At 49.1% G+C, this 27,929-nt stretch overlaps 1 protein-coding gene across 2 annotated transcripts; it reads left to right on the top strand.

Moving 5' to 3' along the window:
* The first annotated feature begins 872 nt into the window (after positions 1-872).
* PIP4K2B (phosphatidylinositol-5-phosphate 4-kinase type 2 beta) lies at positions 873-23,460 on the top strand. Of its 2 annotated transcripts, XM_052657841.1 has the most exons (11): positions 1,070-1,137; positions 3,909-4,000; positions 10,824-10,921; positions 13,943-14,039; positions 16,177-16,329; positions 17,443-17,589; positions 18,629-18,667; positions 19,211-19,324; positions 21,935-22,193; positions 22,688-22,791; positions 23,307-23,460. In XM_052657841.1, exons 2-11 carry the CDS (start codon positions 3,974-3,976, stop codon positions 23,385-23,387), a joined length of 1,119 nt encoding a protein of 372 aa, XP_052513801.1. In that variant the 5' UTR covers positions 1,070-1,137; positions 3,909-3,973; the 3' UTR covers positions 23,388-23,460. The 2 variants fall into 2 exon arrangements, with proteins under 2 accessions (XP_052513800.1, XP_052513801.1); XM_052657840.1 differs by lacking the exon at positions 3,909-4,000 and having other exon boundaries at positions 873-1,137.
* The last annotated feature ends 4,469 nt before the right edge of the window (positions 23,461-27,929 follow it).

Here is a 27,929-nt window from a genome sequence, read left to right as displayed (position 1 = left end):
AACATAAAACATAATTCCGAGAGGAATTATGAAGAAAGCGTGTGCAGTTTACTGAAAGATTTCACCGAGTGAACCAGAGAGTAAGACGATTATAATTCCCTGCCGTATGATAGGTGTCTTAAGGTGCCGGCCTGCCCCTGAACTGGACGCTTTGGCGGGAGGCCGGCCACCGGTGGGTGAGAGCGGGACTCATTCATAAAACCCGAGACTTCCAGCTGGCTCCTCTCATTGGCCCTGGGGGGAGAGGGCGTGTCCTGCGGGTGGAGCGCGGCCCCGGTCCCAGGGGAGTGAGAAAGATCCACGCATGGGTGGAGCGAGGGGGCGTTTCTTGCTTTTCCCGGCAGGACTTCCTTTTGCCCTCGCAGTGTTCCTCCTCTCTCCCCCGGGGTGGGGATGGTACGTCCCACCCTCCTCGCATTCCCGCCCCTCCTCCCCTCCGGACCCGTGGTGCCGCCGCCATCTTGGCACGTCAGGTTGAGGAAAGACCCGAACCCTAGCTTTGGGGGGCCCGGTCAGGGAGATGCTCCCGCAGTCGTCTGCGAGACCTACCCAGCCCTCCTCCCCTCCCTGCTAGGGCGCGGGGCTCTGAGGCGCGCGGAGGCCGGCTTGGTTCCTGTCGGGCCCGGGGAGGAGGAGCAGGCTGGGCGGCCCGCTACCTCCCCGGGACGGGCGGTACCACCCAGGCAGGGAGGAAAGGGCCTGGTGACGGCGGGGCTGCGGCACTGCCCGGGGCGGGGTGCGGAGCGGGCCGGCCAGCTCCCTGGGGCGGGGCGGGGCGGGGCGGGAAGGGCGGAGCGTGGGGCGGACGGAACCACCGGGGCGGGGTGGGGAGGTAACGGGACGGGCGCGACCATGGCGCGGTGAGGGAGCGGGGGGTGGGGATCGGTCCGGGGGAGGCCTGGGACCGCTGGCTCGTGCGCCGTCTCGGCCGCCCCCCCTTTCGCTGCCGCCTTCGCCGCCGCCGCCGCCGCCCCGGGCATGTCGTCCAACTGCACCAGCACCACGGCGGTGGCGGTGGCGCCACTCAGCGCCAGCAAGACCAAGACGAAGAAGAAGCATTTCGTGTGCCAGAAAGTGAAGCTATTCCGGGCCAGCGAGCCGATCCTCAGCGTCCTGATGTGGGGGGTGAACCACACGGTAACCAGCCCCTCCGAGCGCGGCCCCGCGCGTGTTCACGCCCCCCGCAGCCCCAGGGCCCTCGCTTGGCAGGCCCAGCCAGTGACGCCTGCAACCCCTAGCCAAGCCAGTTGCACGCCCACCCCACCCTTGCACGCTGTCCCAGCCGGGTGTGCCTCCCCGCGCGCCACGCGAGGCCTGGTGTCACCGACGGTGGCGTGCCGTCGCGTCCTCTCCTTCCCTCCAGCCCCTCAAGCTTCATGCGTCTGGCTTCGGGCAGCCCCCGGAGCGCAGAGAGAAGGCCTGGGTGGGATGAAAGGGCTTTTATCCCCTCTTCCTCTCTTCTCACCTCGTTCCCGTTAGTTGCATTTGTTTTCCTCCTTGTTCCTTGTAATGGGCTGCCTAGCTCGCTGTCCAGTTGAGAGGCAAGTGGCATTAGTCTCCCTGAGTATTCCTCTGTTTGTGGTCGTTTGGTTGATGTGGCTGCTCAGAGTTTCCCCATCCTGCAGACCTCCTTACCACCGACTGGAAATCTTCCCTGGGTTTCGTCTTTTTCTTCTTGAAGATGTATCCACTGGAGAAGCACGGGGTTCCTTGTACCATGGAAGGACCCATGGGGTCTTCCTGGGCTAGGGGGAAGGGAGAGTGTAACCATCTGAGAGGAGGTGAGGCCTGCTCATGAGGACCATTCATAGTAGAGGACCTGAATTCTGTGGGGTTCATGTCAAAGATGTTGACTTCTCAGGTGTTGTGCTTTCTATTGTATGTAACGATGATTAGGATAAGAGGTTCCCTGGATCCTTGGGTAGCTTTGGGATTGTCCAGTAGTTTTTGTTAGGAAGTTGGAACCCAGCACAGTGTTTGAACTGGAGGACTTTGTGTCCTGTTTGTTTGGGGTCTTCTTTCTCTTCCAACTACTTGCTCCTTGCATTCTGACCATTTCATTGAGTTCCTACACCAGAAATGAGAGGAAGTATGAAGACTTGAAATGCCACTTCACCAGCTAAAAGTTGGGAATGAGGAAAATGAAGCTAATGGCTTGAGTTTTCTGTGGATATCAATCAGTTCTGTAGGCTCCCTGACTTCTCGGAGCACTTGAAATTGCCCACAAGACCAAGCGATGACAAAGGGATGCACGGCTAGCAGGACTTTTTGCTTTGCTTTACTGGAAGAGCCTCTGGTTGGAGATTGATGAACCACAGTCCCGGCCAGGGTTTTACCTCTAATATGGAAATGCATGAGTATGGTGAGGTCTAATGAAGACAACCAAGTTTTCCTGGTCTTGGCTGAGTTACTGTTTTCAGAGACTTCACTGAGGTGAAGGTCCTGGCTAGGGTGGGGAGAACCACTGGTTCTCTGTGGTCTAGCTTTACGCCTAGACCTCTGGGAGCTATTGTTCAGTCGCTAAGTGGTGTCCAACTTTGCGATCTCACAGGCTGTAGCCCGCCAGGCTCCTCTGTCCTCCACTATCTCCCAAAGTTTGCTCAAGTTCATGTCCATTGAGTCAGTGATGCTATCTTATCACCTTATCCTCTGCTGCCCCCTTCTCCTTTTGCCTTCAACCTTTCCTAGAATTAGGGTCTTTTCCAATGAGTCAACTCTTCACATGGAGCTTCAGCTTCAGCATCAGTCCTTCCAATGAATATTCAAGGTTGATTTCCTTTAGAATTGACCTATTTGATCTTCTCTGGGAGCTGCTTTGATCCAATAGTCCAGCAGAGTTTGTTCTGTCTGCTTCCTGCTGCCTCAGGGGTCATCTGACAATATTGCAAGGGAAACTGGGTCATTAAATATGTGAACCCTATGTCCTTGCCTGGAGATCAATCCTTGAATTTGTTGTGGAGCTTGCTTCTCACTAGAAGGCATCCTGTCTCTGTGGAGAACTGGTAATGGTCTGAAAGTCAGGAATATTACTGCTAGTTGGAAGGGACTTTGAGACCCTTATTTTATACATGAAGAAATGAGAGCCCTGAGTGGAGAATTAGTTCACCTGTGGTCTTTTGCAGAGCAAAAAATGCAGCTCATTGTCCACACCATGGGCTGTATTGGCTGATGATGTGCTTGAATGAGAGGTCTTGTTTTATTTGCCTCCTGTTCCTTGTCCTGCCTCTCAGCCAAGTTCCAGGACGGATAGGAATCATGGTCTTGTTCAGTTCAGTTCAGTTCAGTCGCTCAGTCGTGTCTGACTCTTTGCGACCCCATGAATCGCAGCACGCCAGGCCTCCCTGTCCATCACCTAGAGAACCTGAATGTATGCTCAGGTGTGTCTGCCTGTGCCTGCCAGTTCCCTTGGTGTGTGTGGTACTTGGTTTCCCATAGGCAGGCAGTGAAACTCTGCTAATGAAGAGGTATCCAAGATTCTCTTTGACTAGGCAGTCACCCTCTTTCTTTGCTAATTTTTAAGAAAGTTTATTTGAGAGCTATCTGAGAAGACATTGACTCTAAGCAAGACCCAAGCCTCTGGATATACTGAGCAAGCACCTCAGGGGAAATGTACTGGGCACCGCTGTCCTTGACAGGCCCAGCTTTGAAGATCGGTTACTCAAGAGTTTTATTGCTTCCTCTTGACTTGCAATAAGGTCTAGGATTTTGTGGGTCCCCATGTGAAATGGAGCATCTCCCCAGAAGACTATAAAATCTTGCAGTCCTCAAGGGAGTCAGGATCAATTTGTTTTGGTGGATTGATAGCCTTTCTTGGAGGTTACCTTCCTTCAGAGCCCACGGCTGCAACTTTTTGCAATCTAAGTTTTTAGGGGAAAAAAAAAAAAATCACCTTTTGTTTGTTTCTTTAGTTTCTCACCTATTTAAGCATTTAGACATTGATGGTCTCTGGCTGATGGTGTATGGTAGATGAAGGATGGATACATCTTTATCTATAGCACAGGTCAGTTGCATATTCTCCCATGAGGTGGGTGATTTACTTCTGGGTGGAAAAAGAGGCCTTTGAACTCAGTATTGAAACAGGACCTCCTGTCATGGACAAGAGATGCAGCCCCTAGACTTTATGGAGGAAAAAGGAAGACAAGATCAGAAGACTTTGGATTTGTTAGAGGAGAACTAGTAAAGAGAGAGAAACTAGTGTTTTAGTGGATGAAGTACAATTTGGGGGGCCTGGAGTTAGGGACGAGATGGCCTGGGATAAGTATGTAGAGATCAGAGGAGGCAGACATGGCTCGATAACCTATTGGCCATTTTAGGAACTGGGTATGTATGAAGCCTCACCCCAGTGATCAGAGGAATAGGAGAGGTTGATGGTAATTATGTTTAACCACTTGGGAAGCTGCCAGACTGATTCTTCAAAGTGACTGTACCATTTTACATTTCTGCCAGTAGTGTATGTGGGTTCTAATTTCTCCAAATCCTGTCAACCCTTGTTATTGTCTTTTTTATTTCAGCCACCTTAGTAGATTTGAAGTGGCATCTCATTGTGATTTTGTTTTCCTTTCCTAGACTGTTAATGATGCTGAATATCTTTTCATGAGTTTATTGGCCAGTTGTATATTTTCACTGGAGACATATTAAGATCCCTTGCCAATTACTTTTTTGCTCATTTTAAGATTGGGCTATTTATTTTTTTATAATTAACTTGTAAGAGTTCTTTATATATTATAGATTCAGGTCCCTTATCAGATACATGATTTGCAAGTGTTTTATCCCATGCTTCGGGTTATCTTTTTTACTTTCTTGATGGTATCTTTTGAAGCTCAAGTTTTTAATTTTGATGAAGTCCAATTTATCTATTTTTCTTTGGTTTTGATGAAGTCCAATTTATTTTTCTTTGATTACTTGTACTTTTGGTGTCATATCTAAGAATGCTTTGCCTAACCCAAGAGCATGAACATTTACTCCGATATTTTTTTCTGAGAAAAACTCAGAGTCTTCTAAGAAAAACTCTTTTAGATCTAACTCTTACATTTAGATCTCTAATCCATTTTAATTTTTTGTGAATGGTGTGAGGAACAGATTTATTCTTCAGTCTGCTCAGTTCTCCCCCACATTCTTCCCCCATTCTGTCCACACACTTTCTTTGCTTAATGCAGACCCAGAACCTCCTTTCCTTGCCTTTTCCTTTTCTCCTGCTGCTTTAAAAATCTTCAGTAAATATTTCTGCTCTATGAAGCCTTTGGATGAATTTGTCCTCCAGCACACCTTCTCACCTCACAGAGAACGCTGAGACTCAAAACCAGGAGCAGAAAAACCAAGGTGTAAAAAGAGGAATAAACCCAGGGGTGGATTTGTTGGCCCTTGTGGCTCTCTGTTCTTCTCTTTTTTTCCTGGAGTTTCAGTCTCACTCGGACCTCCTTGGTCTCGGGAATGTGTTTCCCAACTTGTCAGGTTTTCTGATGGTGGCAGGTAACAAATGATTGCCCGGTGGCCAGCCCATGGCTGAGCCACCCACACAACCCTGGCACGTGTAGGGAAGCTTCCTGGGTAGCAATTCCTGTGAAGGTCACACAGGGAAGTTGGAGTTCCCTGGAATCAGAAGTTCACCAGATTAGAACTAGCGACTGAATTTTCATGTCCAGTCAGATCAGCATAGAGTGAACTCACTGCTCCTAAGTTCTCATACAGCTTGTTTTAGCGTCCTCATTATTTATGCTGATGGCTCATAGAGTTGATCATGTGGATAATCCCAGAACCACTTACATGGTGTGAGGTACAACAGACTTACCACCCTAATGTGTTCTGCATCATACTACTCCAATGAGCTGCATTCCGCAAGCGCACTTCTGCTGAAGGTGAGGGAGGTTGGCCCAGAAGTGTGCTAGATAGTAAAGAAAGGCAGATCTTCCTGAAACATTGCTTTAGTCATAGCCTTTCACACTCCAAAGCTTTTTGTCATTCTCTTTTGTCTACCAAGTGAAGTTTATTCTTCTCTCCTGGGCTTTTAAGACTCATTACATTCTGGTCATAGCCTCAGTAGCTAACCTTAATCTTCTTTTCCATCCTCCAGACCGTGAATCTTTGGCATGGTCACACCAGCTTTGCCATCTCTTTTTCCTAGTGTTAGTCATCTTTCAGTCCCCTTTTTTCTAACCATCCGCCCTTCCATCCAGCATTTATTGTGTAACTGCTATGTACCAGCCATTGTGCTAGGGACATAAAAATGGGTAAAATAGTCTCTTTTTTCTCAGGGCTCAGAGTCTAGTGGAGAAATCAAACATGTAAACAAGTAATTACCCAAGTGAATGTGATAGTCAGGATATAAAGATGAACAGAGGAACAAGTGAGTAGTTCAGCCTGGGAAAGACAGGGAAGCTTTCACAGAAGAAGTGTTATTTAGCCATATCTTGGATGATTCCCTTAGCTTTATTCCTTCTGTTTTTGCTGCTGTAGCCTATTACCTGAACATATACACACACATTACCTATGTGTGTGTATATATGCGTTCAGTCATGTCCACCTCTGCAACCCTATGGATTGTAGCCCACCAGGCTCCTCTGTCCATGGGATTTTCCAGGCAAGATTACTGGAATGGGTTGCCATTTCCTGTTCCAGGGGATCTTCTCTTCCCAGGGATCAAAGCTGTGTCTCTTGTGTTTCCTGCGTTTGCAGGCAGATTCACTAGCGCCACCTGGGAACTATTCTAATAGCCTTATAAATGGTCTTGCTGTCTCTTATCTTTGCCTTGTCCAAGCCTTACTTGATTCCAGAATTACCTTTCTATATCACCCATCTGATCATGTGAATTCCTGGACTTAAACCTGAGAAGTCTTCACTGCCTACACAGTTAAGTTCAAGTTATTATATAGTGGACAAATTAAGTTCAGATTCAGGCTGTGTGCCTTAGTATAGCTTTGGAGTAGTAATTTTCTCTCTGAGCCTCATTTTCCTTCTCTATAAAATGAGCATAACACTTACCTTGAAGACTATTAGGACAGAGGGAAGGAATGGAAAACACTACCTTAGTCCAGGTAGCTGCCCATAGAAAGGACTGCACAGCAGTGTCAACAGCCCAGGTTTTGGCACCAGCAGACCTAGGAGCAAATCCTGACTCTGCACATATTATCTGTGTGACCTTGAGCGAGGTACCTTGCATCTTTTGCAAAAGGCAAAATCAGATTAATAATATTTCATGTGACTATTAAGTATTAGAAATACAGAATAAAATATATATATGTGAGATATAAGATACATAATAATATAGAGAACTGACCACTTATAGACATGCCGTGAATAGGAGCAACTGTTATTTACTAATAGTGATAATGTCCAGGGCTGTTCACCTGTCATTCCTGTACTCTTTCCCTCCACTTCTTAGTGCCTCTGTTCTATCCTGCTACTCTTCCTCTTGCCCTTCCCCCCGACCAAAAATGGGCAGTATACTTTTTACCTCTGAGGCTTATAGTTCCCACAGCTGGGATTCCCTTCCTTGGGTTTTGGGTTTTGTTCTTTTTTTTTCTTTTCGCAAACTACCTCTTAGGCCTTTCTCACTTGTATTTCTCTATAGCTTCTTTTAGCAACCAGCTCTCCCACTCCCAGGCAGACGCAGTCATCTTTTTTTAAAATTTTATTCATTTATTGGCCATGCTGCACTGCTTTCAGGATCTCAGCTCCCTGACCCGGGATGGAACCTGGGCCATGGCAGTGAAAGCCTGGAGTTCCAACCACTAGGCCACCAGGGAACTCCCAGATCAGTCTTTTCTCAGTCTGCTGTTTCGTCTCCCTGCATTCATGACTCTATAGCACTCATCACATTTTATTTGTTATCTGTTGTCTGTCTTCCCTGCTAAACAGAGACCGTTATCTTTTCGTTTTTGTGTCTACAGCTTCTGGGACAGTAATGGCACATAGTAAGGCTACATTGAGAGACGTAAACTGAATGCAAGTTTAGCCGAGTCTCAGATCTGGAAGGACTTTAGATGCCAGGCTAAGGAGTCAAAACTTTACCCTGAGGCTGGTGAGGAGCCATGGAAGGTTTTTAAGCAGGGTGTAACGTGACCTTGTCGTAGGTTCTTCCAGCGTCAAGTGCTCTTGGCGATCCCAGGCAGGGCGTTAGGTTCCGTTCTAGCCTGATGTGTGAGCGCTGGGACTCGCCGTATTTTCACCCTGCTCTGAATCTGCTGTTTTGTTTGCCGCCCCTGTGTTCTGACTTACTTAAAGGCCCCTTGACTTCAAGTTTTACTGCATCATGGGTTTGTCTCGTCTCCCCAGTAAGAGGAGAAGCCTTCCACTTTTCTGCGCGCAGTGCACACAACGCTCCCTTGCTGCACACTCTTCTCCCTAACATGAAATGAAGCATGTAGTAGGTATTTCAGCAAGTGCTTGTTCAACTGAAATTGAATAGAACTCTCTGGGGATATAAAATTTAGCACAACTAAAAAAAAAATAGTACAGCTAATCCCTAGAGTGAATCATCTACATGTGGCCCAATGGAAATGAGGGTGAGTCTACATAGTTCAGCTGTATGGATTATTCAGCAGTATATTATCTGTTAGAAATTTCCTGCTGTTGGGTTGTATAGTTGAGAATAGAATGAATTGAGAACTAAAAACTGACCAGCTTACAACTGTTCAAACTATGCCACACTTTTGAGTTACACAGAAAATTAATAATGAACAGCTCTTGTTAGAATAATTCATCCTGGCTAAGAGGCAGTTAACCCCTCTCAATTGGGTGTTCTAGTCTTTCCTAGTTCTCCCAGTAACAAGCCCTGACCATGGCATAGAGTCTTGATTTTAGCCTAACTCAGATTTAATCAGTAGCAGATACCGAGCCTTTTAGTATAAAATACTCTTTGGGTCAGTGGTAAGTTCTTTCTAGGATGGAGGTATAAGCTAGAAAAGGACGAATTGCATAAAGAGCCATGAACTTCTTTAAATCTTGGAGCCAGACTTAATATGCCAGGAAAAAGGGTGTGGCACGGCTGCCATGAATTGTTTCTGTTGGCAGGGAGACAAGAAGTGGAGTGGTTTCCTCTGTAGGCACACTCTTAACAATCAGGTTGTCTTGTGAGCACTCCCTGGAAAGATAACTGCGGGGTGGTTTTGTGTATGTCTGCGGTGGTTTAGCCAGTGGTGGACATCTCAGACCTGGATGCTGGAAATTTTAAGCATACAGTTTGATCAATTTTGACAAATTTATATACCCATGGAATCATCACCCTAAACAACACATAGAACATTTCTGACACCCTAGAATTTGCACCTCATATGTCCCTTTACAGTCAACCACACGACTGCCCAACCCAGGCTATGTCTTACTGGACTCCCTCACTATAGATTCTCGAATTTCATATAAATGGAATCATAAAAGATATACTTTTATATCTGTGCCAGTCAGTTTTGCCAGCAGTTTATTGAGGCTCTTGCACCACTGCCAACTTAACACTACTACCCTACGGCCCCTCCCCGTACACATATCCTTCGTTTCCCCAGGAGTAAATTGGGTTTTTCACCAGCTCTAGGAAGGAATGGTTTCCCCCGCCCAGTTACTGCATTAATATGAACTTCCTCCATCCTCTGACATTTCTAAATAAAAAAGCTTTGGAACATGAAAGGGGCAGCAAATTAAATGGTATTTCCCCCCATTTATGCTCCTGGAGGAGTCCTAATGACTAGGTTATTCCCTCACTGCCGCATGGGGCCTCATTGAGATAATAGGATTTGCAAGGAAAGTATCCGAGAGACCCAAGACTGTACTCCCCCTGCCCCCTATCCATTAAGTCAGGACTAAGGTTTCCTCTCTAAATCCTGAATGCATTAGTGGCAACTGGGTTGAGGGTCAAATGTCAAATACTCTGCCGTGATGGAAGAGGACATCTGTGGCTAATTAGGCCACTAATTGGCTAAACTGGGATGGGGAAGGGCAGGAGCTGCCTTCTCAGCTCTGCATCAGTGGGAGGCCAGTTCCCTGTGCAGCCTCCAGCTCCCTGAAGGGGATGAAAGACAATGAGAAGGTTTGTTTGCAGTGGGGGCAAGGCATCCCTCCCACTCTCCCCCAGTTCAGCCCAAGGCAGGACGTGGCTTTAGGAACTGGCCTGATGAAAGCAGTTAATCCGGAGAGTGAGAGTGAGCCAGTAGCCAGATGTCTGCCTCTTCTGCTCACTTTAAATTTAATTCTTTACTTTGGAGGTAAGAATTATACACCCACATAAACCCACCCAGCTTTTTTCTTGCCCCAGGCTGCTTTCTGGAGTGATCTTTAATTTGTATGAAGATGTTCAAAGGCCTCAGTGAATACTCAACGTATATTGGGTGATATTTATTCACTGATCCATTTATTTTTGCATTTGATAAATACACATACATAGTATCCACTGTATGCAAATCATGGTGTCAAGTAGCTTGTGTGGAGCCTCCAAGAGTCAGGTGGATGATCTTTGCTTAAAAGGGTCAGTGATATGATCTTGCCTACTTACAGTCAAGCAGGCTTGTGAGGTTTATGAGCATTAAATACAGTGTGAGGGAGGCTGTGAGATGGCCAGAAGAGGGATACAAACAAAGCTTTAGGAATTCCGAGATGGGAAAGAACATTTATAGTCTGGAGAATCATGAAAAGCTTCCTAGAGGACGTGGGCCTTATCAGGTGGGGAGAGTTAGAATAGGTAGAGATGAAGTTGGGAACATATTAAATATTCAAAGAGAAGAACAGAAATAAAGACAAGAAGGGAATCCGCGGAAATATCTTTGGTGAGATGGTGTCGCATGTTACCTCTCTGAGGCAGGTGGCCTGGCTGAGAACCTCATTTTCCCCTTGCTTTGCAGATCAATGAGCTGAGCAATGTCCCTGTCCCTGTCATGCTAATGCCAGATGACTTCAAAGCCTACAGCAAGATCAAGGTGGACAATCATCTCTTCAATAAGTAAGTGGCCTGCTGAGTCGGTCTTGTAGGCTGTTCTTTCCCTCAAGGCAGTGAGCCTCCCAAAACCTCAACCGTCATGGGGCAGGCAAGCGCCTAGCATGGTGTGAAAGCAACTCCTGGATCACAGAGCTGGAAAACTGGCTGGGAAAATGTGTTCACTGTGTGCCTCTCCCCCTTGTACTGTCCTGTCATCTCGGTCTTCCATCAGCCTACCTTCTGTGTCCCTCAGGACTGGCTCGGCACAGGGTGATTCATCTAGGGCCAGTTTAGGTAACAGTGAGCTGCCCAGGAGCTGAGGTGTCTAGTACGAGGCGGACAGCAGTGGCCCTATCTTGATCTTAGTCTGAGGCAAGACCTGCCAGGCATGTTCCTGACCTGGGATGCAGCCAACTAGTGTGTGAATAACAGGCTGAGCCTGGTGCTCAGGGTTGCTATCTAAAATCGTTTTTCCCAATGTTGCTCATTGTGGCTTCTTGGATTAAAACTGGTGTCTCAGACTTTGATGGAGCAGCCATTTCCCTTGGCACAGTTTGGGACCTCCTCTAAGCCTTGTAGAGGTTCTTTCATCCTTCTGTGGGTCACCCAAGAAATATGTGTTGTTCACACTCTCTTCCTTTCTGCATTTGAATCTTGGTTCCACTCTCCATTGTCCCACAGTCCCCACCACCTCACCAGCTGAATTCTGTCACCCCACCATTCCCAGACTGTTAGCCCGGAGGAGAAGCTTGATTTGAAAACATCTATTAGTGGCCTCTCTCTGCCATAGTAAGTAATAACATCATATTCTGGAAGCTGTCTGTCTTCATAGCTGTTACTTGCTAAGTGGCCACCTGTGTAGAAGAGAAAGCTATGTTTCTCCTCTGTTCGCACACAACTGCTTATTTCTAACACCAGATATGTGGGTTTCCTCCCACATCAAGCAGTTCTGTAGGACACTAGCAAGGTGTCCTGCAGTTCAGTTCAGTTCTGAGTCTTAGCGACCTGAAGTGAGCATCAGGTCTCAAAGGTTAAGGACTGAGTCCTGCAAACTACGCCCCGACCCCCCTTCAGATGCCAGTCTCAAGTCCAGGTTGTCACTTGTGCTCTGACCTATTTGCTGTATAGGTTGGAAGTTCCCACGACCCTTCCCATTGGGTTGGATTACTTTGCTTGAGTGGCTCACAGAACTCGAGAAAATAGTTTACATGCTAGGTTACTGGCGTATTATAAAAGGATGCAACTCTGGAACAGTTGGGGGAAGAGAGGCATGGGGCAAGGTGTGTGGGAAGGGGCAGGGAGCTTCCAGGCCCTCTCCAGGCTCACCACCTGCCCCAAACCTCGATGTGTTCACCAAACTGGAAGCTCCCCAACCCTGTCCTTTTGGATTTTTATAACAGCATAATTGAGGAAGTCATTGGCCATTGGCAGTTGGTTCTGCCTGCAGCGCCTCTATCCTTCCTAGAAGGCAGGGGCCTGGGAAAGTTCCAACCCTCTAGTCCTGGTTGGTCCCCTGGCTATGAGCACCCATCCTTAGAGGTGTAACAGAAGTCATCTCATCAACTTAAATTCAGGCGTGATTGAAGGGGGGTTGTTACAAAGAACAAAATACACCTTTATTGCTTACCACTTAGCAAATTCCAAAGATTGTATGAACTCTGTGCCAGAAACAGGGACAAAGACTAAATATGTATTTGTTATTATATTCAGTGTCACACCACTTAAGGAAGGAAGGCAGCCCTAACCTCTGAGGCAGGAAAAGGAGTTGTTCTATGCCAGAGGTCAGGGCTCAGGTGTCAACCGTGTACCACATTGTACCAGGGGTCTGTGGTGTCCACCACCGCATTGACATTTTGGCCGAAAGTGAACTTCCAATATCTTTGTTTTTTTCTTTGTTTTGTTTCTTTTCACTGATTCCTTTTGTCTTTTCAACAACTGTTATGTGCTGGTTATTAGACTGCAGTGCTGTTTACTATGAGACAAGGACCCGCCTTCATGAGAAGCCACTACTTTTTATTTCCTTGAAGTCTCCTATCCTGGAGTAATCAGAGGGACATATTTCTTTTTTTTTTTCCCACCTCAGTTTTATTGAGATATATTTGATATACAGCACTGTCTTAAGTTTGAGGTGTCCAGCATGATAATTTGACTTATATAATTCATGAAGTGATTGTCACAATAAATTTAGTGAGTATCCATCATCTCATATATGTGTAGAATAAAGAAAAAGAAAAAAAATTTTTTTCCTTGTGATGAGAATAGAGGGACACATTTCTGAAAGGTTGTTCCCAAGCACAGTGGCTATTGTCAGGATGGAGGGTTTGGAGGAGGCATCACTTCAGGTAATTCTCTTCCCTCCTGAAAGTCTGTGGATTGATTGAGGAGTGGGGAGGACGTAGATTGGTGCCAGCAGCCAGCAAACAAGGCTTCATAAAAAGATAGGATCCCAGTCAGTCGACTTAGGAAAGCACCCACCCCTTCCATCCCAGTGGAAGCCAAGGGCAGGACCTCCTGGGTGTAACCGTTTTCAGGATGTGTTGGTAAGAGCCTCCCCAGAGGAGCAGGGTCCTTTAATGAGAAAAGCCTTTTCCTTTAGCTGTCAAACTGACATTTACCTCACAGCAGCTGTTCACATGCAGCCACCTTTCTGAAGCAAGTTCAGCACTTATGAAGGAGGGCACACACTCAGTCTCACTTCTCTGCAGGTAAGGTTTTTTTTCCGCTTCAATGTAAGTTTTATGGAAAGATAGCATATACTCAGAAAAAGTACACATCATAAATATACAGCTAGGTTAATTTTTTACAAGGGATTAAGGAATGTGCCCAAGGAATGTGAAGTTTTTAAACTTTCACATGCTCAGAATCACCTGGAGTGCGTGTTAAAAATGCAGCTTTCCAGACTTACCTCCAGAATGTTGAGGGCTACATTTTAAGCACTGCAGATTATTCCGATCCAGGTGACGTGTGGACCACAGCTTGAGAAGCCCTGATGTATGAATTAGAGGAGCAAGGAGTTCACAGAAACATGTCTCTGCTTTTCCCCAGAGAGAACCTCCCCAGCCGCTTCAAGTTTAAGGAGTACTGCCCCATGGTGTTCCGGAATCTCCGGGAGAGGTTTGGGATTGACGATCAGGATTACCAGGTATGGAGTGTCTTTGCAAAATCAGGAGGGTTAGGGAGTGGGGTGGGGGTGGGGGGCAGGGGGTGGTCAGGAAGCCACAGGACAAGTAGAGGAAAAAAATGTGTCTACTATTCATGTGCTGTGTCTTCCTGTCAGGTCTCACTCCACCCTGGTACTCTTTGTCCAGTGCTGGTGGGCTCTTGGAGGAATGAGGGCCTTAGAAGTACTTCTGATGGTGCCTCCTAGGTTCAGGCTCCTCTCCCTCAGAGGGAGCGCAGGGGGAGGGAGAGGGGTCTGTGGAAGCTGCTTCATTTTAGTCTGACATTCCCAGTCTAGGCTGAAGAACCCTTCTCCGTAGTTTGACTTAAAAGAGAGAGAATTGTTGCCAGCAGCAGATGAGGCCTCTTAGAGCAGATAAGACAGATTAGAAAAGGAAGACTTCAAGGGTAGTGTAACTTCTTGCCAGGTATGAGTGCCATCTCCTAAATTTGTCCCCTGTCCTGACTTTGGGAGGGGGCTAGACATGCTGGAAGCTGCCCCTTTTAGGGGGTGATCATGTCACAGAGGCCTTTGACCTATTGGGAGGAGTCAGTCCCAATATCAGGGACATTCTAGTGTGACTCACCATCTGTGGCTTCTGTCACTTCTCCACCTAGCACCTTCCTTGGACTTCTTTCCCTGGCAGACAGCCTGGTGATGATGGTGGGAGAATTTTCCACTTCACTTGTGTAGCAGTAAAAAATATAGCTGATTTTCAGTTGTCTGTCGGGGGGGAAGAGGAATGTACAGCCTAGTGCAATATAAAATGGATGCCCGCATCTTGGACAATACTGTCATTCCTTCCACCCCGCTCCTGGGAAGTCTTCCACAGAGTAGACCACAAGAAGCAGAGTCTCCTCTCCTCTCCACCAGCTCCAGGGGGCCTCCTGAGGAGGAGGGATAGGGGACGTGAGAGGAGGAAGGGATGCCAGGGCCTTGAGCAGTCAGGAACGGTCATGTCCAAGAGGTGGTGGGCCGCCCTCCAGCCCCTCCCGTTGGGTCCAAACCCTGAACTCTCATGCCCTGACCAGAGCACGAGGTTTTCTGAAAACTTCTTGCCATTAGTGCAACCCTAGGTTGTTGAGGTATCTCCTTCCACAGTGGCTCTTTCCCTTCCCTTTGGCCATCTAACCACATCCTCTTTATTTCTCTAATAGTCTTGTGGGCAAATAATTGTGCTCAAGACTGGAAGAGGGGCAGGGAGGATGGTGTTCGGGGAGGGGACTCTTCGCTGAGACTACCAGTGACTGAGAGAGGCAGGAGATGCCCCCTGGAAATGAGGCAGGGGTGGAGCTGCTCTTGTCCATCCTCTGTCTTCTGACCCACCGGAGGTCTTTTCCAGGCATCTGGTTGGTGAACACATTCCTTTGGTTGACTCACACCTTCCCCTACTCCCTCCCTGCTTGAGGGTTCTCCTGCTTCGGATTCCGGTAGGAGTGGGGCCCTGGAGGGAGCAGGGACAAAGCCAGAAACGCTCCCCAGATCTGCCTCCCAGCTCTGCACAGAGAAGCAGGAGTTTGAGGCGAGGGGCAAGGTGTTGGCAGAGCAGTGAGGACCAGCTTCCTGCCTTAGGAAGAGATTTCCAGCATGAGGGTGCATAACAGGAAATAAAGACAACTCTATCCACTCCTTCTTTATGCTTGACTTCTTGAATATTGCCTAAGCTTTGTCTTCATCACCCCCAAGAGACTGGGAAAACCATCTCAGTCCGCTTCCTGGTGTTCCAGATGAGGCAACTCAGGAGTAGAGAAGTGCAGTGGCTCACCCACGGTCACGCTACATGTGAGCATCAGGATTAGAGCCCAGGCCCCTAACCTCCGAGGCCGAATTTTAGGTTCTAGAGCAGCTCTCTAAGATCAGAATGAAAAGAAATATTTCACAGTCGGTCCTCTTCTCATCACAGTCAAGGATTAGGAGCAGGTGGTGAGGAACAACTCAGGTCTCTCTTAAGGAAGACTTGGGAGAGATGTGAATTTCCCAAGAGAAAGGGGGCAGGTAAGGTCTCATCTACCGCAGTGCTGTTGGCTTCAGAGCAGTCTGGTCCATAAGAGAAGACTCAGAGTAAAAGTCAGAGTCCTTATTTCCCCTTCCAAGACCAACTTTTGTCCTGGTCCATCAGAATTCAGTGACACGCAGCGCCCCCATCAACAGTGACAGCCAGGGCCGGTGTGGCACACGTTTCCTCACTACCTACGACCGGCGCTTTGTGATCAAGACTGTCTCAAGCGAGGATGTGGCTGAAATGCACAACATCTTAAAGAAGTACCACCAGGTATGGTGAGTCGTGAGCCTCAGCAGCAGAGGATGGGTTGGAAGAGGGAGAGGAGCCTCCAGTAGAGCTTCCGGAGGGGCTGGGTCCTCTCTGGTAATGGGTGCTTCCTGATAAGCAGGCACTTGCCTCCCCTGGGGCTGTGTTTCTGTGAGGTAAAATGCCTCCTTGAGAAAAAGAAAAAAAGGAATGAAGGTGTGTTATGGACGCAGTGCCAGTTGACCAGCTGTTTCTCGTCAGAGGTGGGGGGTTTTCACACTCTGGCACCTGCCTCATTTCTTCTGAGAGAGGTCCTGTCGGCTCAGTGGGGCCGCTGCTTTTCCCGTTCCCTCTCGCCTCTCTTCTGGAACCTGTCCATGGGAAAAGCGGGGGGTGCCTGTCTGAAGCTTGCCTGGGTCTTCAGGGAAAACTGGCTTCTCGGTGGGCACCTGAGAGGTGGTGCAGGGGCCCTCTGGCGTTTGGGGAGTTAGAGCAGAAAACCTTGGGGTCTGGCGCGAGTGAGAGTGGTGAGTGCGAAGCCATTCTGTCTCCCCAGACGCCTCATCACAGCCCTGCCTTTGCTCCCTCTTTCCCCTCCGGCTTCCCATATCAGGCTGGCAGAGAGGATGCACGGCCGGGATCAGTGATTTTCCTGCAGAATCCCAACCGTATGAAACCAAAGAGGCTCTGCACGGCCTGCTCAGCCTCTCAGTCTGCCTTGCTAATTGGGGGCAGGGGTGGTCTTGCCTTTTGCAGGTCTGAGGAGCCCCATGACTTAGAGGAGCCCCATGACTTCACAGAATCTGATTTGGAAGCCGCTAGTCTAGAGACGGGACTTCCCTTGTAGCTCAGTCGGTAAAGAATCTGCCTGTGATGCAGGAGACCTGGGTTTGATTCCTGGGTTGGGAAGATTCCCTGGAGAAGGAAATGGCAACCCACTCCAGTATTCTTGCCTGGAGAATCCCATGGACAGAGGAGCCTGGTAGGCTACAGTCCATGGGGTCGCAAGAGTCGGACATGACTGAGCTACTAAACCACCACCAGTCTAGAGGCTAGAATCCCAGGGGGCATGTGAGCCTGGGAAGAGCCCTGTCTGTCCCGGCGCCTTCACCTGTTCCTTCTTCCCTTCCTTTCTAGTTCATAGTGGAATGTCACGGCAATACCCTTTTGCCACAGTTCCTGGGCATGTACCGACTGACTGTGGATGGTGTGGAAACCTACATGGTGGTCACCAGGAACGTTTTCAGCCATCGGCTCACTGTACATCGCAAGTACGACCTCAAGGTAAGAGCTCTGTGTTTCCCAGCTCTGTGGCCCTCTCTCCCTGAGGCTTGGAGGGGCTGCAACTCCAGCTTCCACATGTTGGGAAAGCCGGGGCATAGGTTTTGGTGTGGACAAGTGGCTCTAGAGTTGATACTCCTAACTCACTTGAGCCGAAGGCTATCTCATGTCCAGGTGACAGTGACAGGTTATTCAAGCCGCAAATGTCCCCTATTTATGTGCAATGAGTGTTCAGTTCCCGTCGGGGGATGTGCTCCCCGAAGGCAGCAGGGCGGGTCAGGCTGTGCTGCACACACACCCTGGCAGCTGCCCAGGCCTCGTGGACTGTGCACAGGCACATTTCTAGACACAGTGAAAAACACACTTGTGCCTGTGAACCGCAGTGCTCCGCTGTTCCCAAACCTGGCTTCCTGACCCAGGTCCCTCAGACCCCTCTCCCTCTCTCTGCTACCTGCACTGGCCTCCTTTCTGCTCCCACGGTGCCCATGCTCTCCACACCCCCAGCACCTCACAGAGGCTGCCTGCCATTGTTTCCCTCCCTGCCCTCTTCTCCACCTCCACCTTCCCCCACCTAATCACTTCCTACTTAGCCTTTCAAGCTCAGCTCAAATATCACTAATTCCAGGAGGCAGGCTTTGGCCACACCTCTGTCTAGTCTAGACCGTGGTCCTGTACTGCATGCTCTTGGAGAGTTCTGCCTTCTCACCTGTACCACTTTGCACTATTGTAATTAATGGATTAATTAACTGTGTAACTCCTGCTTACTGCCTGTCTCCCCTGTTAGAAGGAGAGCTCCTTAAGGGCAGGGACTGAGTCTCTCAGTTCAGCCCTGTTTCCCGAGCACGGGTCTGGTTATAGTCAGAGCCCTGTACCCAGTCTGTGACAGAGGAAGTGAACAAGTTGCTGCTTCCTGGCCCCTCTAGAAGTCTAACCAGTCTACTTGAGTTCACCGCTGCCTCGCCCTAAAGACTGGTCCATGTTTTTTTTGCTCAGCGGAATTTGCCTCAGCTCGGACTTCTCCTGACAGCTCTTATCCTTTCAGGGTTCTACTGTTGCCAGAGAAGCGAGTGACAAGGAGAAGGTATGCTGGGGTCTGTGCTCATCACTTGTGGAATGGGTCACTTGGAATCAGAAACACCTTCTCCCACCCCTGCGGTCCCTTCCTCTGCTGCTGTCCAGCCTAGTTCCTAGACACGCAGTCTGTGGATGTGAAGTACTGTGTCACTAAGCTCCTGCCTGTCCTCATCCTTGGCCTAGGCCTTGGTCACCAGCCTTTCACCTTTGCCGTTGCTGGGCTCTTCGTAGTCCTAGAGGGCTGGCAGCTTCCACCTCAGCCCAGCCTGAATCAGTGAGTGGCTGCTTGAGCCCTGAGCTCAAGGTAGCTCAAGCCTGGTAGTCCAGGCCCAGAAGGAAATCCTTTGATCAGTCCTCATTGTCTGACTCCTGCCACATACTTGCCATCTCTGCCTGTCCGAAGCTGGGACTGTAGACTCCTGGACAGAGCTGTTTATCAGCAGGTTGGCTGTCTTTGTGCCAAAGACCCTTTCCTCTCCTGTATCATTACCCACAGCCTTGGAGGTGCACAAAGCAGGCCGCCAGCCTAACACTGCTATTGCTCTCTCAGGCCAAGGACTTGCCAACCTTCAAAGACAATGACTTCCTCAACGAAGGGCAGAAGCTGCATGTAGGAGAAGAGAGTAAAAAGAACTTCTTGGAAAAACTGAAACGGGATGTAGAGGTAAGTACTTACCCATGATTTTGCTTTGGTTGAGCTCTTGTCCCCAGAACAGAAGCCTCCTTCACCTTAAGGAAAGTTGAATTCACTACTTCCAGAAGTGTGGACAAGAGGAAGGTGGTGATTTGAGCCATGTGGGTAGTTGCTTGCATCTAAAGCTCACGCAAGTATGCGTTCCATTTGGGGGGACACAGTTTGTGCTGGCCGCACCTGTGTGACTCAGTTTGAAGTGCTTCCCCTCATTTCTTCTCTCGTCTGTTATCACCTCCTTTTCAAACTCCGCTTCAAGCTTCCTTTCTGTGTTACCCATAGTGGAGGGGGCATCCAGGTGTCAGAGTGACAGGAAACCAACCATTAAGACCCACCAACCGCGCCTTTCTCTGGCTCAGATTCTCCACTTGCCTTGCAACTTTCTGGTTGGCAGGGGACTTCCTGTGGAGAAGTTCTTTGGAGAGGACACGTGCTAAATAATGAACGTGATATCTACACCACTTGATAACTTGGTGCCTCCTATTTTTAATAGCTCGGGAGCCTGTTTATTACAACGAAACTGTATAAACTTTAGAAAATGTTTTTTTTAATTGTGGTAAAATATGCATGACATAAAATCTACTCTCTGAAACTGGTTTTGAGTGGCATTCAGTACATTCACATGGTTGTGCAACCATCGCCACCATCCATCTCCAGAACGTTTTCATCTTCCCAAGTGAAAATTCGGTACCCATTCCCTCTTCTTCCTTGCCCCTGGCAGCCCCATTCTGCTTTGTGTTTATGAAGCCGACTGCTCTAGGAATCTCTTATAAGTGGATCATACAGTGTTTGTCCTTTGTGTCTGGCTTATTTCACTTGTCATAATGTCTTCAAAGATCATCCATTCTGTGCTTTTTGTCAGAATGTCCTTCCTCTTTCCTGAGGCTGAATGATATTCCGTTGAATGTATGTACCACATTTTGTTTACCCATTCATCCATTGATGGACACTTGGTCTCTAGTTAAGATTAACTAGTTAATCTAGTTAGACATCTCCAGAGAAGCAGAGGAGGATGTAGATAGATAGATATTTACTATAAGAAATTGGCTCACAGGATTATGGAGGCTGAGAAAAGTCCCAAAATCTGTCTGCAGTTGGCCACCTGGAGACCCAAGAGAGCTGATGGTGTAGTTTTAGTCCAGAGGCCAACAGGCTCGAGACGCAGGAAGAACTGATGCTTCTTCAGTCTGTGTCTGAAGGCAGGAAGAAGACTGATGGCCTATCTCAGAGGCAGTTAGGCAGGAGGAGTTTCCTTTTACTCATAGGAGTCAGCCTTTCTATTCTTTTCGCCCTTCAACTGACTGACTGAGGCCCACCTACTTTAGAGAGAGCAATCTGCTTTATCAGTTTACCAATTCAGGTGTTAATCTCCTCCATGAGCACCATCCCAGACACACACAGAATAGCGTTTGACCACAATTCTGGGCACCCAGTAGTGTAGTCAAGCTGACACATAAAATTAACCTTCACTCATCATTGTGAGTAACGCTGCTGTGAACATGGGTTTTACAAACTTCTTTTTGTTAGGAAGCTTTATCTTAACCACCCCCTACTGTGTTTGTACCTTTATTCTGAGGTTTGTCTAGAGTCTTTCTCCTCCTTTTCCTACTTTCCTCCCTGCTCTGCCTGCAAAGAGGATTTAAGACAGTTGACACCTTCATTTGTCTTCGCTGGCTTGTTGCTTTGTAAACGTTTGCAGGCGGATAGGAGAGGGTGCGGCTCACGCAGTCTCTCTCCTGGGACCCTGGCCACTTCTCCCTTGGCCTTGAGAGGGCTTTGTCCGGAAGTTCTTGCAGTGGTGCGCTTCGCCTTTCTCAGAGGACTCTGCTGACCTACCGTCGGGGCTGCTTGTGCTTTTAGTGACTTCGTGGGCCTCTAGAGAGAGCCACTCTGGTGCTGCTGTGATTCTCCATCTAGTTCTCTAGGTCATTTGGACAGTTTGCTGCTGTGTGACCACAGCAGAAGGCCGGGCACATGGCTGACGGTGGCTGCTGGCTAGTGCACAGAGGATTTGGAGCAATGACTGGCCTCACACTAGTTAAACTGGAATGCCGGCTGACTGTTCCGTCCTCGTCATCCCACGCTGTTCGTTCTTCTCCAGGTTATGGAGTCCTAGCTCAGGAGACTCAAGCACAGTGCTGCTCCGAGCGGAGCGCTTGCAGGGAGGAGGAATGCACGGTGCAGCATTCCATTCTTTCCTCCAGCTCACCGTGGCCGCTCAGTCCCAGATGGAATTGACTCTTCCCTCTCTGTGCAGGGCTCCTTCTGCTTCCACTCCATCAGCCTCTACTTGCCTGACTTGTCTTCCTTCACTAGGATCAGCCTCGACTCCTTTCCTCAGGGAGGCCCTCTTCCCACTGCTGGACTCACACAGCTCCTCGCCCTGGAGGAGTGACTGTCTTCACCATTAGACATCGAACTTGTCCAGGGCAGAGACTCTGATGTCTTGTGCTCTGCTGTGTTTCAGAGTGGGAGAATTAAGTTGAAGGAGTGCCTTTTCTCCCCTTTCCAGATGCCAGTCTGCCACGTCAGATGTCCCATGTTAACCTCTGCCTTGCGCCTTTCCTTCCCCCACCTCCCTAGTTCCTGGCCCAGCTGAAGATCATGGACTACAGCCTGCTGGTGGGCATCCACGATGTGGACCGGGCAGAGCAGGAGGAGATGGAGGTGGAGGAGCGGGCCGAGGACGAGGAGTGTGAGAACGACGGGATGGGCGGCAGCCTGCTCTGCTCCTACGGCACGCCTCCAGATAGCCCGGGCAACCTCCTCAGCTTTCCCCGGTTCTTTGGACCTGGGGAATTTGACCCCTCTGTTGACGTCTATGCCATGAAGAGCCATGAAAGTAAGTAGGAGCCTGTGCCTGCCAGGCCCCTCCAGCCCTCATCCCACCCCCTGCTTCAGGCCTGTTGCTTAGATGCCCTGTGGGTGCCTGGGCCTCCACCTTATTAACTGCTGACTCTGGCCTCTTTTTGCCCTCGGCCGCCATCCAGGGTTACCACCAGTAACTCTGTCTTCTGGGGCCCTGGGTCCTTCTCTGTCAGGCCTTCCTTCACCTCTTTGCGTGTCCTGGATAGCTAAGGCCTGGTTTTAGCTCAGGTTCATGGGAGGGACAGAACCTCCTAAATAGTGTCATGTCGACCCCACAGAGTAGCTGTGAAGATCAAACAAGATGAGAGCTATGAAAGCTTCTAAGAAGGACTCCACGGGTCATTTCTTTTCTCAGATTCAAAGTGACAGGGATGAATCTGGATGTTGTATCTGAAGGGTGAAGGACACAGATGCTTTCTGCCCTTGTCCCTGCCTCTTCCTCCTTTCCTGCTTCCTCTCCCCCTTCAGGTGCCCCCAAGAAGGAGGTGTACTTCATGGCCATCATTGACATCCTCACGCCATATGACGCTAAGAAGAAAGCTGCACACGCTGCCAAAACAGTGAAACATGGGGTGAGTTCTCCCTGTCTCCATCTAGGCCCGGGTGGTGGGCCCTCAGGCCCCGGGGGGCTCCTGCTCAGAGACACCCTCCTGCCCCTTGTCGCTGCCCAGTTGCCTTGTGTCCTCTCTTTGCCATCTATACCCCGTCCCCATGCTGCAGCTGGCTGAAACGCCCAACTTGTTTTTTCCCAAGTTCTCTGGCTCCTTTCCCCCAGGCTGCTGGGCATGTCATGCATCTTGTTGACTGCCAGTAATAGCTTTGTTTACATGCCATGCTGCTTCCCAGAGGCCTGTTTCCCCATGGGCTTCAAGCTACTGTTCTCCAAACGGGCCCCCACAGAGCTCTGGAGCCTCTCTGCCGTCTCCCCACTGCCTTGTTCCTACTTCAGTGGGTGCAGCCCTGGGATTGTGAATCAGCGAAGCAGGGCCAAGGCACTTCTGAGACATGGGAATGATTTCTCCAGGTGGCCCACCCAGCTGGGGGCGGGGCAGTGCCACCTCCTGATTCAGGCCTCTGTGTATTACAGGCGGGGGCCGAGATCTCTACTGTGAACCCTGAGCAGTACTCCAAGCGCTTCAACGAGTTCATGTCCAACATCCTGACGTAGTTATCTTCTACCTTCAGCCAGAGCCAGAGTGCTGGATGTGGGGTCGGGGATTGGAAGAGAGAGAAGGTGTTATCTGGGCTAGATGGGAGGGCGGGGAGCAGAGTGGGGGTCGGGGAGGGCTTTAGCAACGTGACTTCAGCCTGTGACACTGAGAGAGACTCTAGCAGGAGGGGCGGGGATGTGCCATGCGTGCGTGTGCTCACAGGATGTAGCCTCATCTGCTTACCCTTGATTCCCCCCCCTTTGACCTAGGTTAAAAAGGTGTTTCCTTTTTGTTACCTTGTAACGTTGTAAGATACCTTGGGGCTAGAGATGATTTTCTGGGTTTATTTGGGTTTTGTTTCTGAAATTTCATTGCTCCAGATTTGCTATTTATAATGATTTATGTCATCACCCTATCCACCATCTCCATCCCTGCTCTGCTCTCCATTCCCTCAATTAAAGAAGCACCCACAGACCCAGCAAAGGGTCCTCTCAGAGCGAAATGCTCTGGTGCCGGAGGAGAAGAGGTTAGACGCCTCGGCCCTGCTGCATTTGCTCTTGTCTGGTTAACTTTTAATTTCATGGAGTATTGTGCACAGCTTCCTCTACCTTTTTGGCCTCAGCTCCAAGTGAAATGTTACATAGTTCCTCCATCTAAATGCTGTCCCTCCCAAAGGCATGCTCCAGGTCAACATCAGGCATCTTGGAACAGAATCAAAGATCTCAGAGGGGAATGAGTTCATCCTCACGGGATGGTCAGGGGTGGGGGACCGCTGGTTCTCAGAGAACCCCATGATCATCACCCAAGCCTCAGGCTCTTTGCGGCCCCTGGAGTGCAGACATCATCTCTGTGAATGAAGCCTGTCTCCCACTGAGTCAAGAGGAACTAGAAAGCACCTCTGGATATAACAGGACCCTCATGCTTACATGGTCATTTCCCCTTGAGAAAACTCCAGAAAAGCTGATGAGTATCGAATGAGGTCTTGTGCCCTCCATCCACTTACTTCCATCAGATCTTCTCCCAGGCATTCTCATTTGTAGGTGAGCTTTTAGCTGGGGCCTGGGGCGCTCCTTACAGAGATACCTCTTCAAGCCCCGAGGCTTCCATGCAGTAATGTGCCACCTGGATGGTTGTGGCCAGCAGGAATGGTGTACCCCGCCCTCCCCTTTGGAGTGTGCCACCCAAGCCTGAGGTTGCTTCTGAGTCACTTGAGGATCTGACCTGGGAAATACAATTTGGAGGCCTGATGTGCAATTCAACCTGGCCCAACCTTGGAGCTGTGTTTCCTTGATGCATAGACTTTTTGCATATCTGCTACCACAGGCCTCCTCAGGAGTGGCATCTGGCTGCTTCCTTCAGGATCTCTACCACCTTCTGAGCCTGCTACTGAGGCCTCAGAACTGCGACCTTTTGTGAGGCCATCAGAGCAGTCTGGCCTGGTCAGGAGAGAAAACAACCCTGTGCTGGGGGAGGTACATCCCTGCGTCTTCTCACCTCCTCCCCAGGAACTGGGGACTTGGGATGAGATGCGGTGAAACTTGTAGATAACTCTGCAAATGGAAAGAAATTTTGTGGAACCATTTTGAATGAATGGATTGGTTTCTTTGGCTTTGTTCAACTTGGTCAAGCTCAGCTTCTGAAGTAGGAGCCGGCAAGATCTCTGTGCCTGATGCACAGCATTTAGGTCAGGTGTAATGGAAACCATGTTCTTGGACTCTGCTGAGCTGTCAGAACCCTTCTGGAAAGGCAAACGGGCCGGACAGCTGCCCTGGCCCCCGAAAGGGGCTGTAGGTATCTCTGGATGTCAGCAGCAAGACCGCAAAGTGACTTGGGGAAGAACTTGTACCAAGTGGCTCATGGAGAAAACAGATTTCACTTAGGGAGGGGGTAGTAGGAATAATGTTTGGACTTGATTTCCCCATCTTCTAATCAAGAATGAAAATTTGAATCTGCTCTTGGTCGGGACCAGCAACTCCCGATCTTGGCAGGCTGTCCTCGGGGCCTCCACAGCCCTGGGCTCTCTCCAGCTTCCTGCCATTTGGTCTGCTGATCATGTCCCTCATAATGTGTATGAAAAGTGTAACCAGTTGTTCCCAGTTAAAGGTGAGCTACCAGATATCTAACTTCTTTAACATTGAGTTTTTGTGGGGTGTGTGTGTGTGTGTTTTTTTTTTTGTATATTGTTTACATTTTGAGAGGTAGCATTCTGTTTTAAATGCTCTTTTTGTTTTTCTGACAGTATTGTTGACCGGGTCAAAACATTTAAGCTGTGGTTTGGTGGATTTTAAATTTTTTTAAAAGGTCATTCTCTGTGCTATCTTCAAAACCTTGGGTTTGGTCCTTTAATTCCTTCGGCATTCAAATATTTGAAAGCTATTTATCTTGGTTTATACAAGGTTTTTCTCTTCTTTTTGTAAGGATGATGTTAAATTTGCAGTTTGAATGTAGAGAAAGTGAAGTGATCCCCAAATTTTTGTCTGTCCCTGCTTTTTTCCCAGTCCTCCCATGCCTTGTCTGGGCAGTAGAAGGCATCCAGGGGCAAGTTACTACCCTCACCATCACTCTGGAGCCAAGAAGAAAAGCTGAATGGTTTTACGGCATCCCAGAATAATTTGGGGTCTCCCAAGAACAAAGGCATAAGAATAGGACACGGCTGCCTGGATGAGGCCTGGTTGGGGATAAGGGAGGATTATTCTCCATTCTCTCCCTCTACCACTTAACCAGTCACAGCTCTTCCCATCCTGCCCCTCTTCTTCTGAAAGTCTGTGCTGAGAAAACTCTCATCTCCCAGGTCTCCTCACCAAAGCGAAGAGTTCCCCTTAAATCTCCACCTCAACCACTAGAAGGCGGCCTCTGGCCCTTGTTCCTGTTAATGAACCACTGAGTCTTCATCCCCCAGTACGAGCTCCTTCCCCGTGCCTTCCAGCGTGGAGGCTACGGGGCAGGCTAGGAAGCCAGCAGTTCCAGGGGCACAGCCCGAGGCAGCGCTCGATGTCTCCTTATTTAGCTCAGGGGTTACTGGTCTGTGGCACGTGCTACAAGTCGCCCCTGTGGCTGAGTGGCACTCCCTTGGTCCCCACTACAGGCAGCTTATCCTCCCTGCCCCCTCTTCCTCCTTGTGTTCCTTTTGCCTGTGTTCAGGCCTTGCACAGGTTCCTGTAGTGCTCAGGGCTTGGGACTACATGCTCCTGCCCTGCTTTCTCCCCTTCACAGTCTGCCAGGGTCTGCCCAGAGGTGGACCAAAGACCCAGGACTTTTCTCAGTAGCCAATCCCACCCTCCTCTAATTGTCTTTTTATCAAGTTGAAGAGAAAATTTCAGCAATCCCCAGCATTTGAGCTACTCAAATGTTAGGGGCCAGAAGGGACGGTGTGTTTAAAACCACCCTTAAAAGGCTCTGACCTTAGACCTGTGGCTCCCCCAGTTCCAGGGACCCCACTTCTTTCTGGCAGAAATGTGGGGAGGGGGCTCCAACCTGAGCACAGGAATCAAAGGGAAAACACATTCAAACTGCCCCCAAATCTACCAGCCATCTGCAGGGGCTCTGTGACACAGCCCTGGCCTTCTGAAATGAGACACTTAGGAGGTGTCTCCAAAGGGAAGAGGAGACTTGGCTGTCCCTGGCGATCCTTTGGAGGCTGGGGGAGGAAACTTCCAGAGTCCCTTCTCCTTGCTCAGAGCCATTTTGGGAGGAAGTGGGAACCAACAGCCTTTGGGGGTAAGGCCTGGTGCCACTCAGCACACCCAAGCATCAGGTCAGGTCATTGTAGTAAAAAAAATGTGAAGTTTAGATTCAGCTTTTGGGGGAGCAGGATAAACTACCACCCTACCACATGTGTGTGACTTCTCAATTTCCCATTGCAATTTCCATTTTTTTTAATAGGAATTTTCAAACCCCTGTGCTTGTCTAATGTCTGCTCGGAACAATCCGAGACCCTGTTACTGTTTTAAGATGCATGCATGTTAGAAGATGAATCTCCAACCCGAGGAAAAAAATAAAACTCAAAAAAGCTTTGTGTACACACCTGTTATATGTGAGTCCTTTGGAAATAATCCTTTAATCTTTTTCCTAATTAGAAGGTTTGGGTCTGTTTCAGGGACCGCTTGGGCTAAATCTGGGCTTGAGTTTGAGTAAGAGTCAGGACCTCGAATCACTCATTTTCAGATGCCGTTAATAAGCAGTGACTAAGGTGGTGCTTAAGAGACGTGGGTTCAGTCGGTGGGTTTGGAAGATCCCCGGAAGTGGCAATGGCATCCACTTCAGTATCCTTGCCTGGAGAAGCCCATGGACAGAGCTCCCAGGCGGGCTACAGTCCATAGGGTCACAAAGAGTCAGACATGACTGAAGCGACTTAGCATGTACACCTGCAGGGGCACAGACCCCGGAGGGTCCACCTGTCAACCACCTTTCCCCTCACCCTGCCCTCTCAGAGGAGTGGACAAACTGCCCGCACTTCCCCAGTGCGCAGAAGCAGCACTTGGTAGAGCCACGCCTCTGTCCCACTCTCCCTTGACCAGCTATGTTGTTGACTTTCAACAAGTCACTTCTACATGCCTCCA

This window comes from Budorcas taxicolor, chromosome 19 (assembly GCF_023091745.1).
Source record: "Budorcas taxicolor isolate Tak-1 chromosome 19, Takin1.1, whole genome shotgun sequence".
In the NCBI taxonomy this organism is placed as follows: domain Eukaryota; kingdom Metazoa; phylum Chordata; class Mammalia; order Artiodactyla; family Bovidae; genus Budorcas; species Budorcas taxicolor.
The sequence above is the reverse complement of the archived record's forward strand: the minus strand, read 5'-3'. Positions and strand labels throughout refer to the sequence as shown.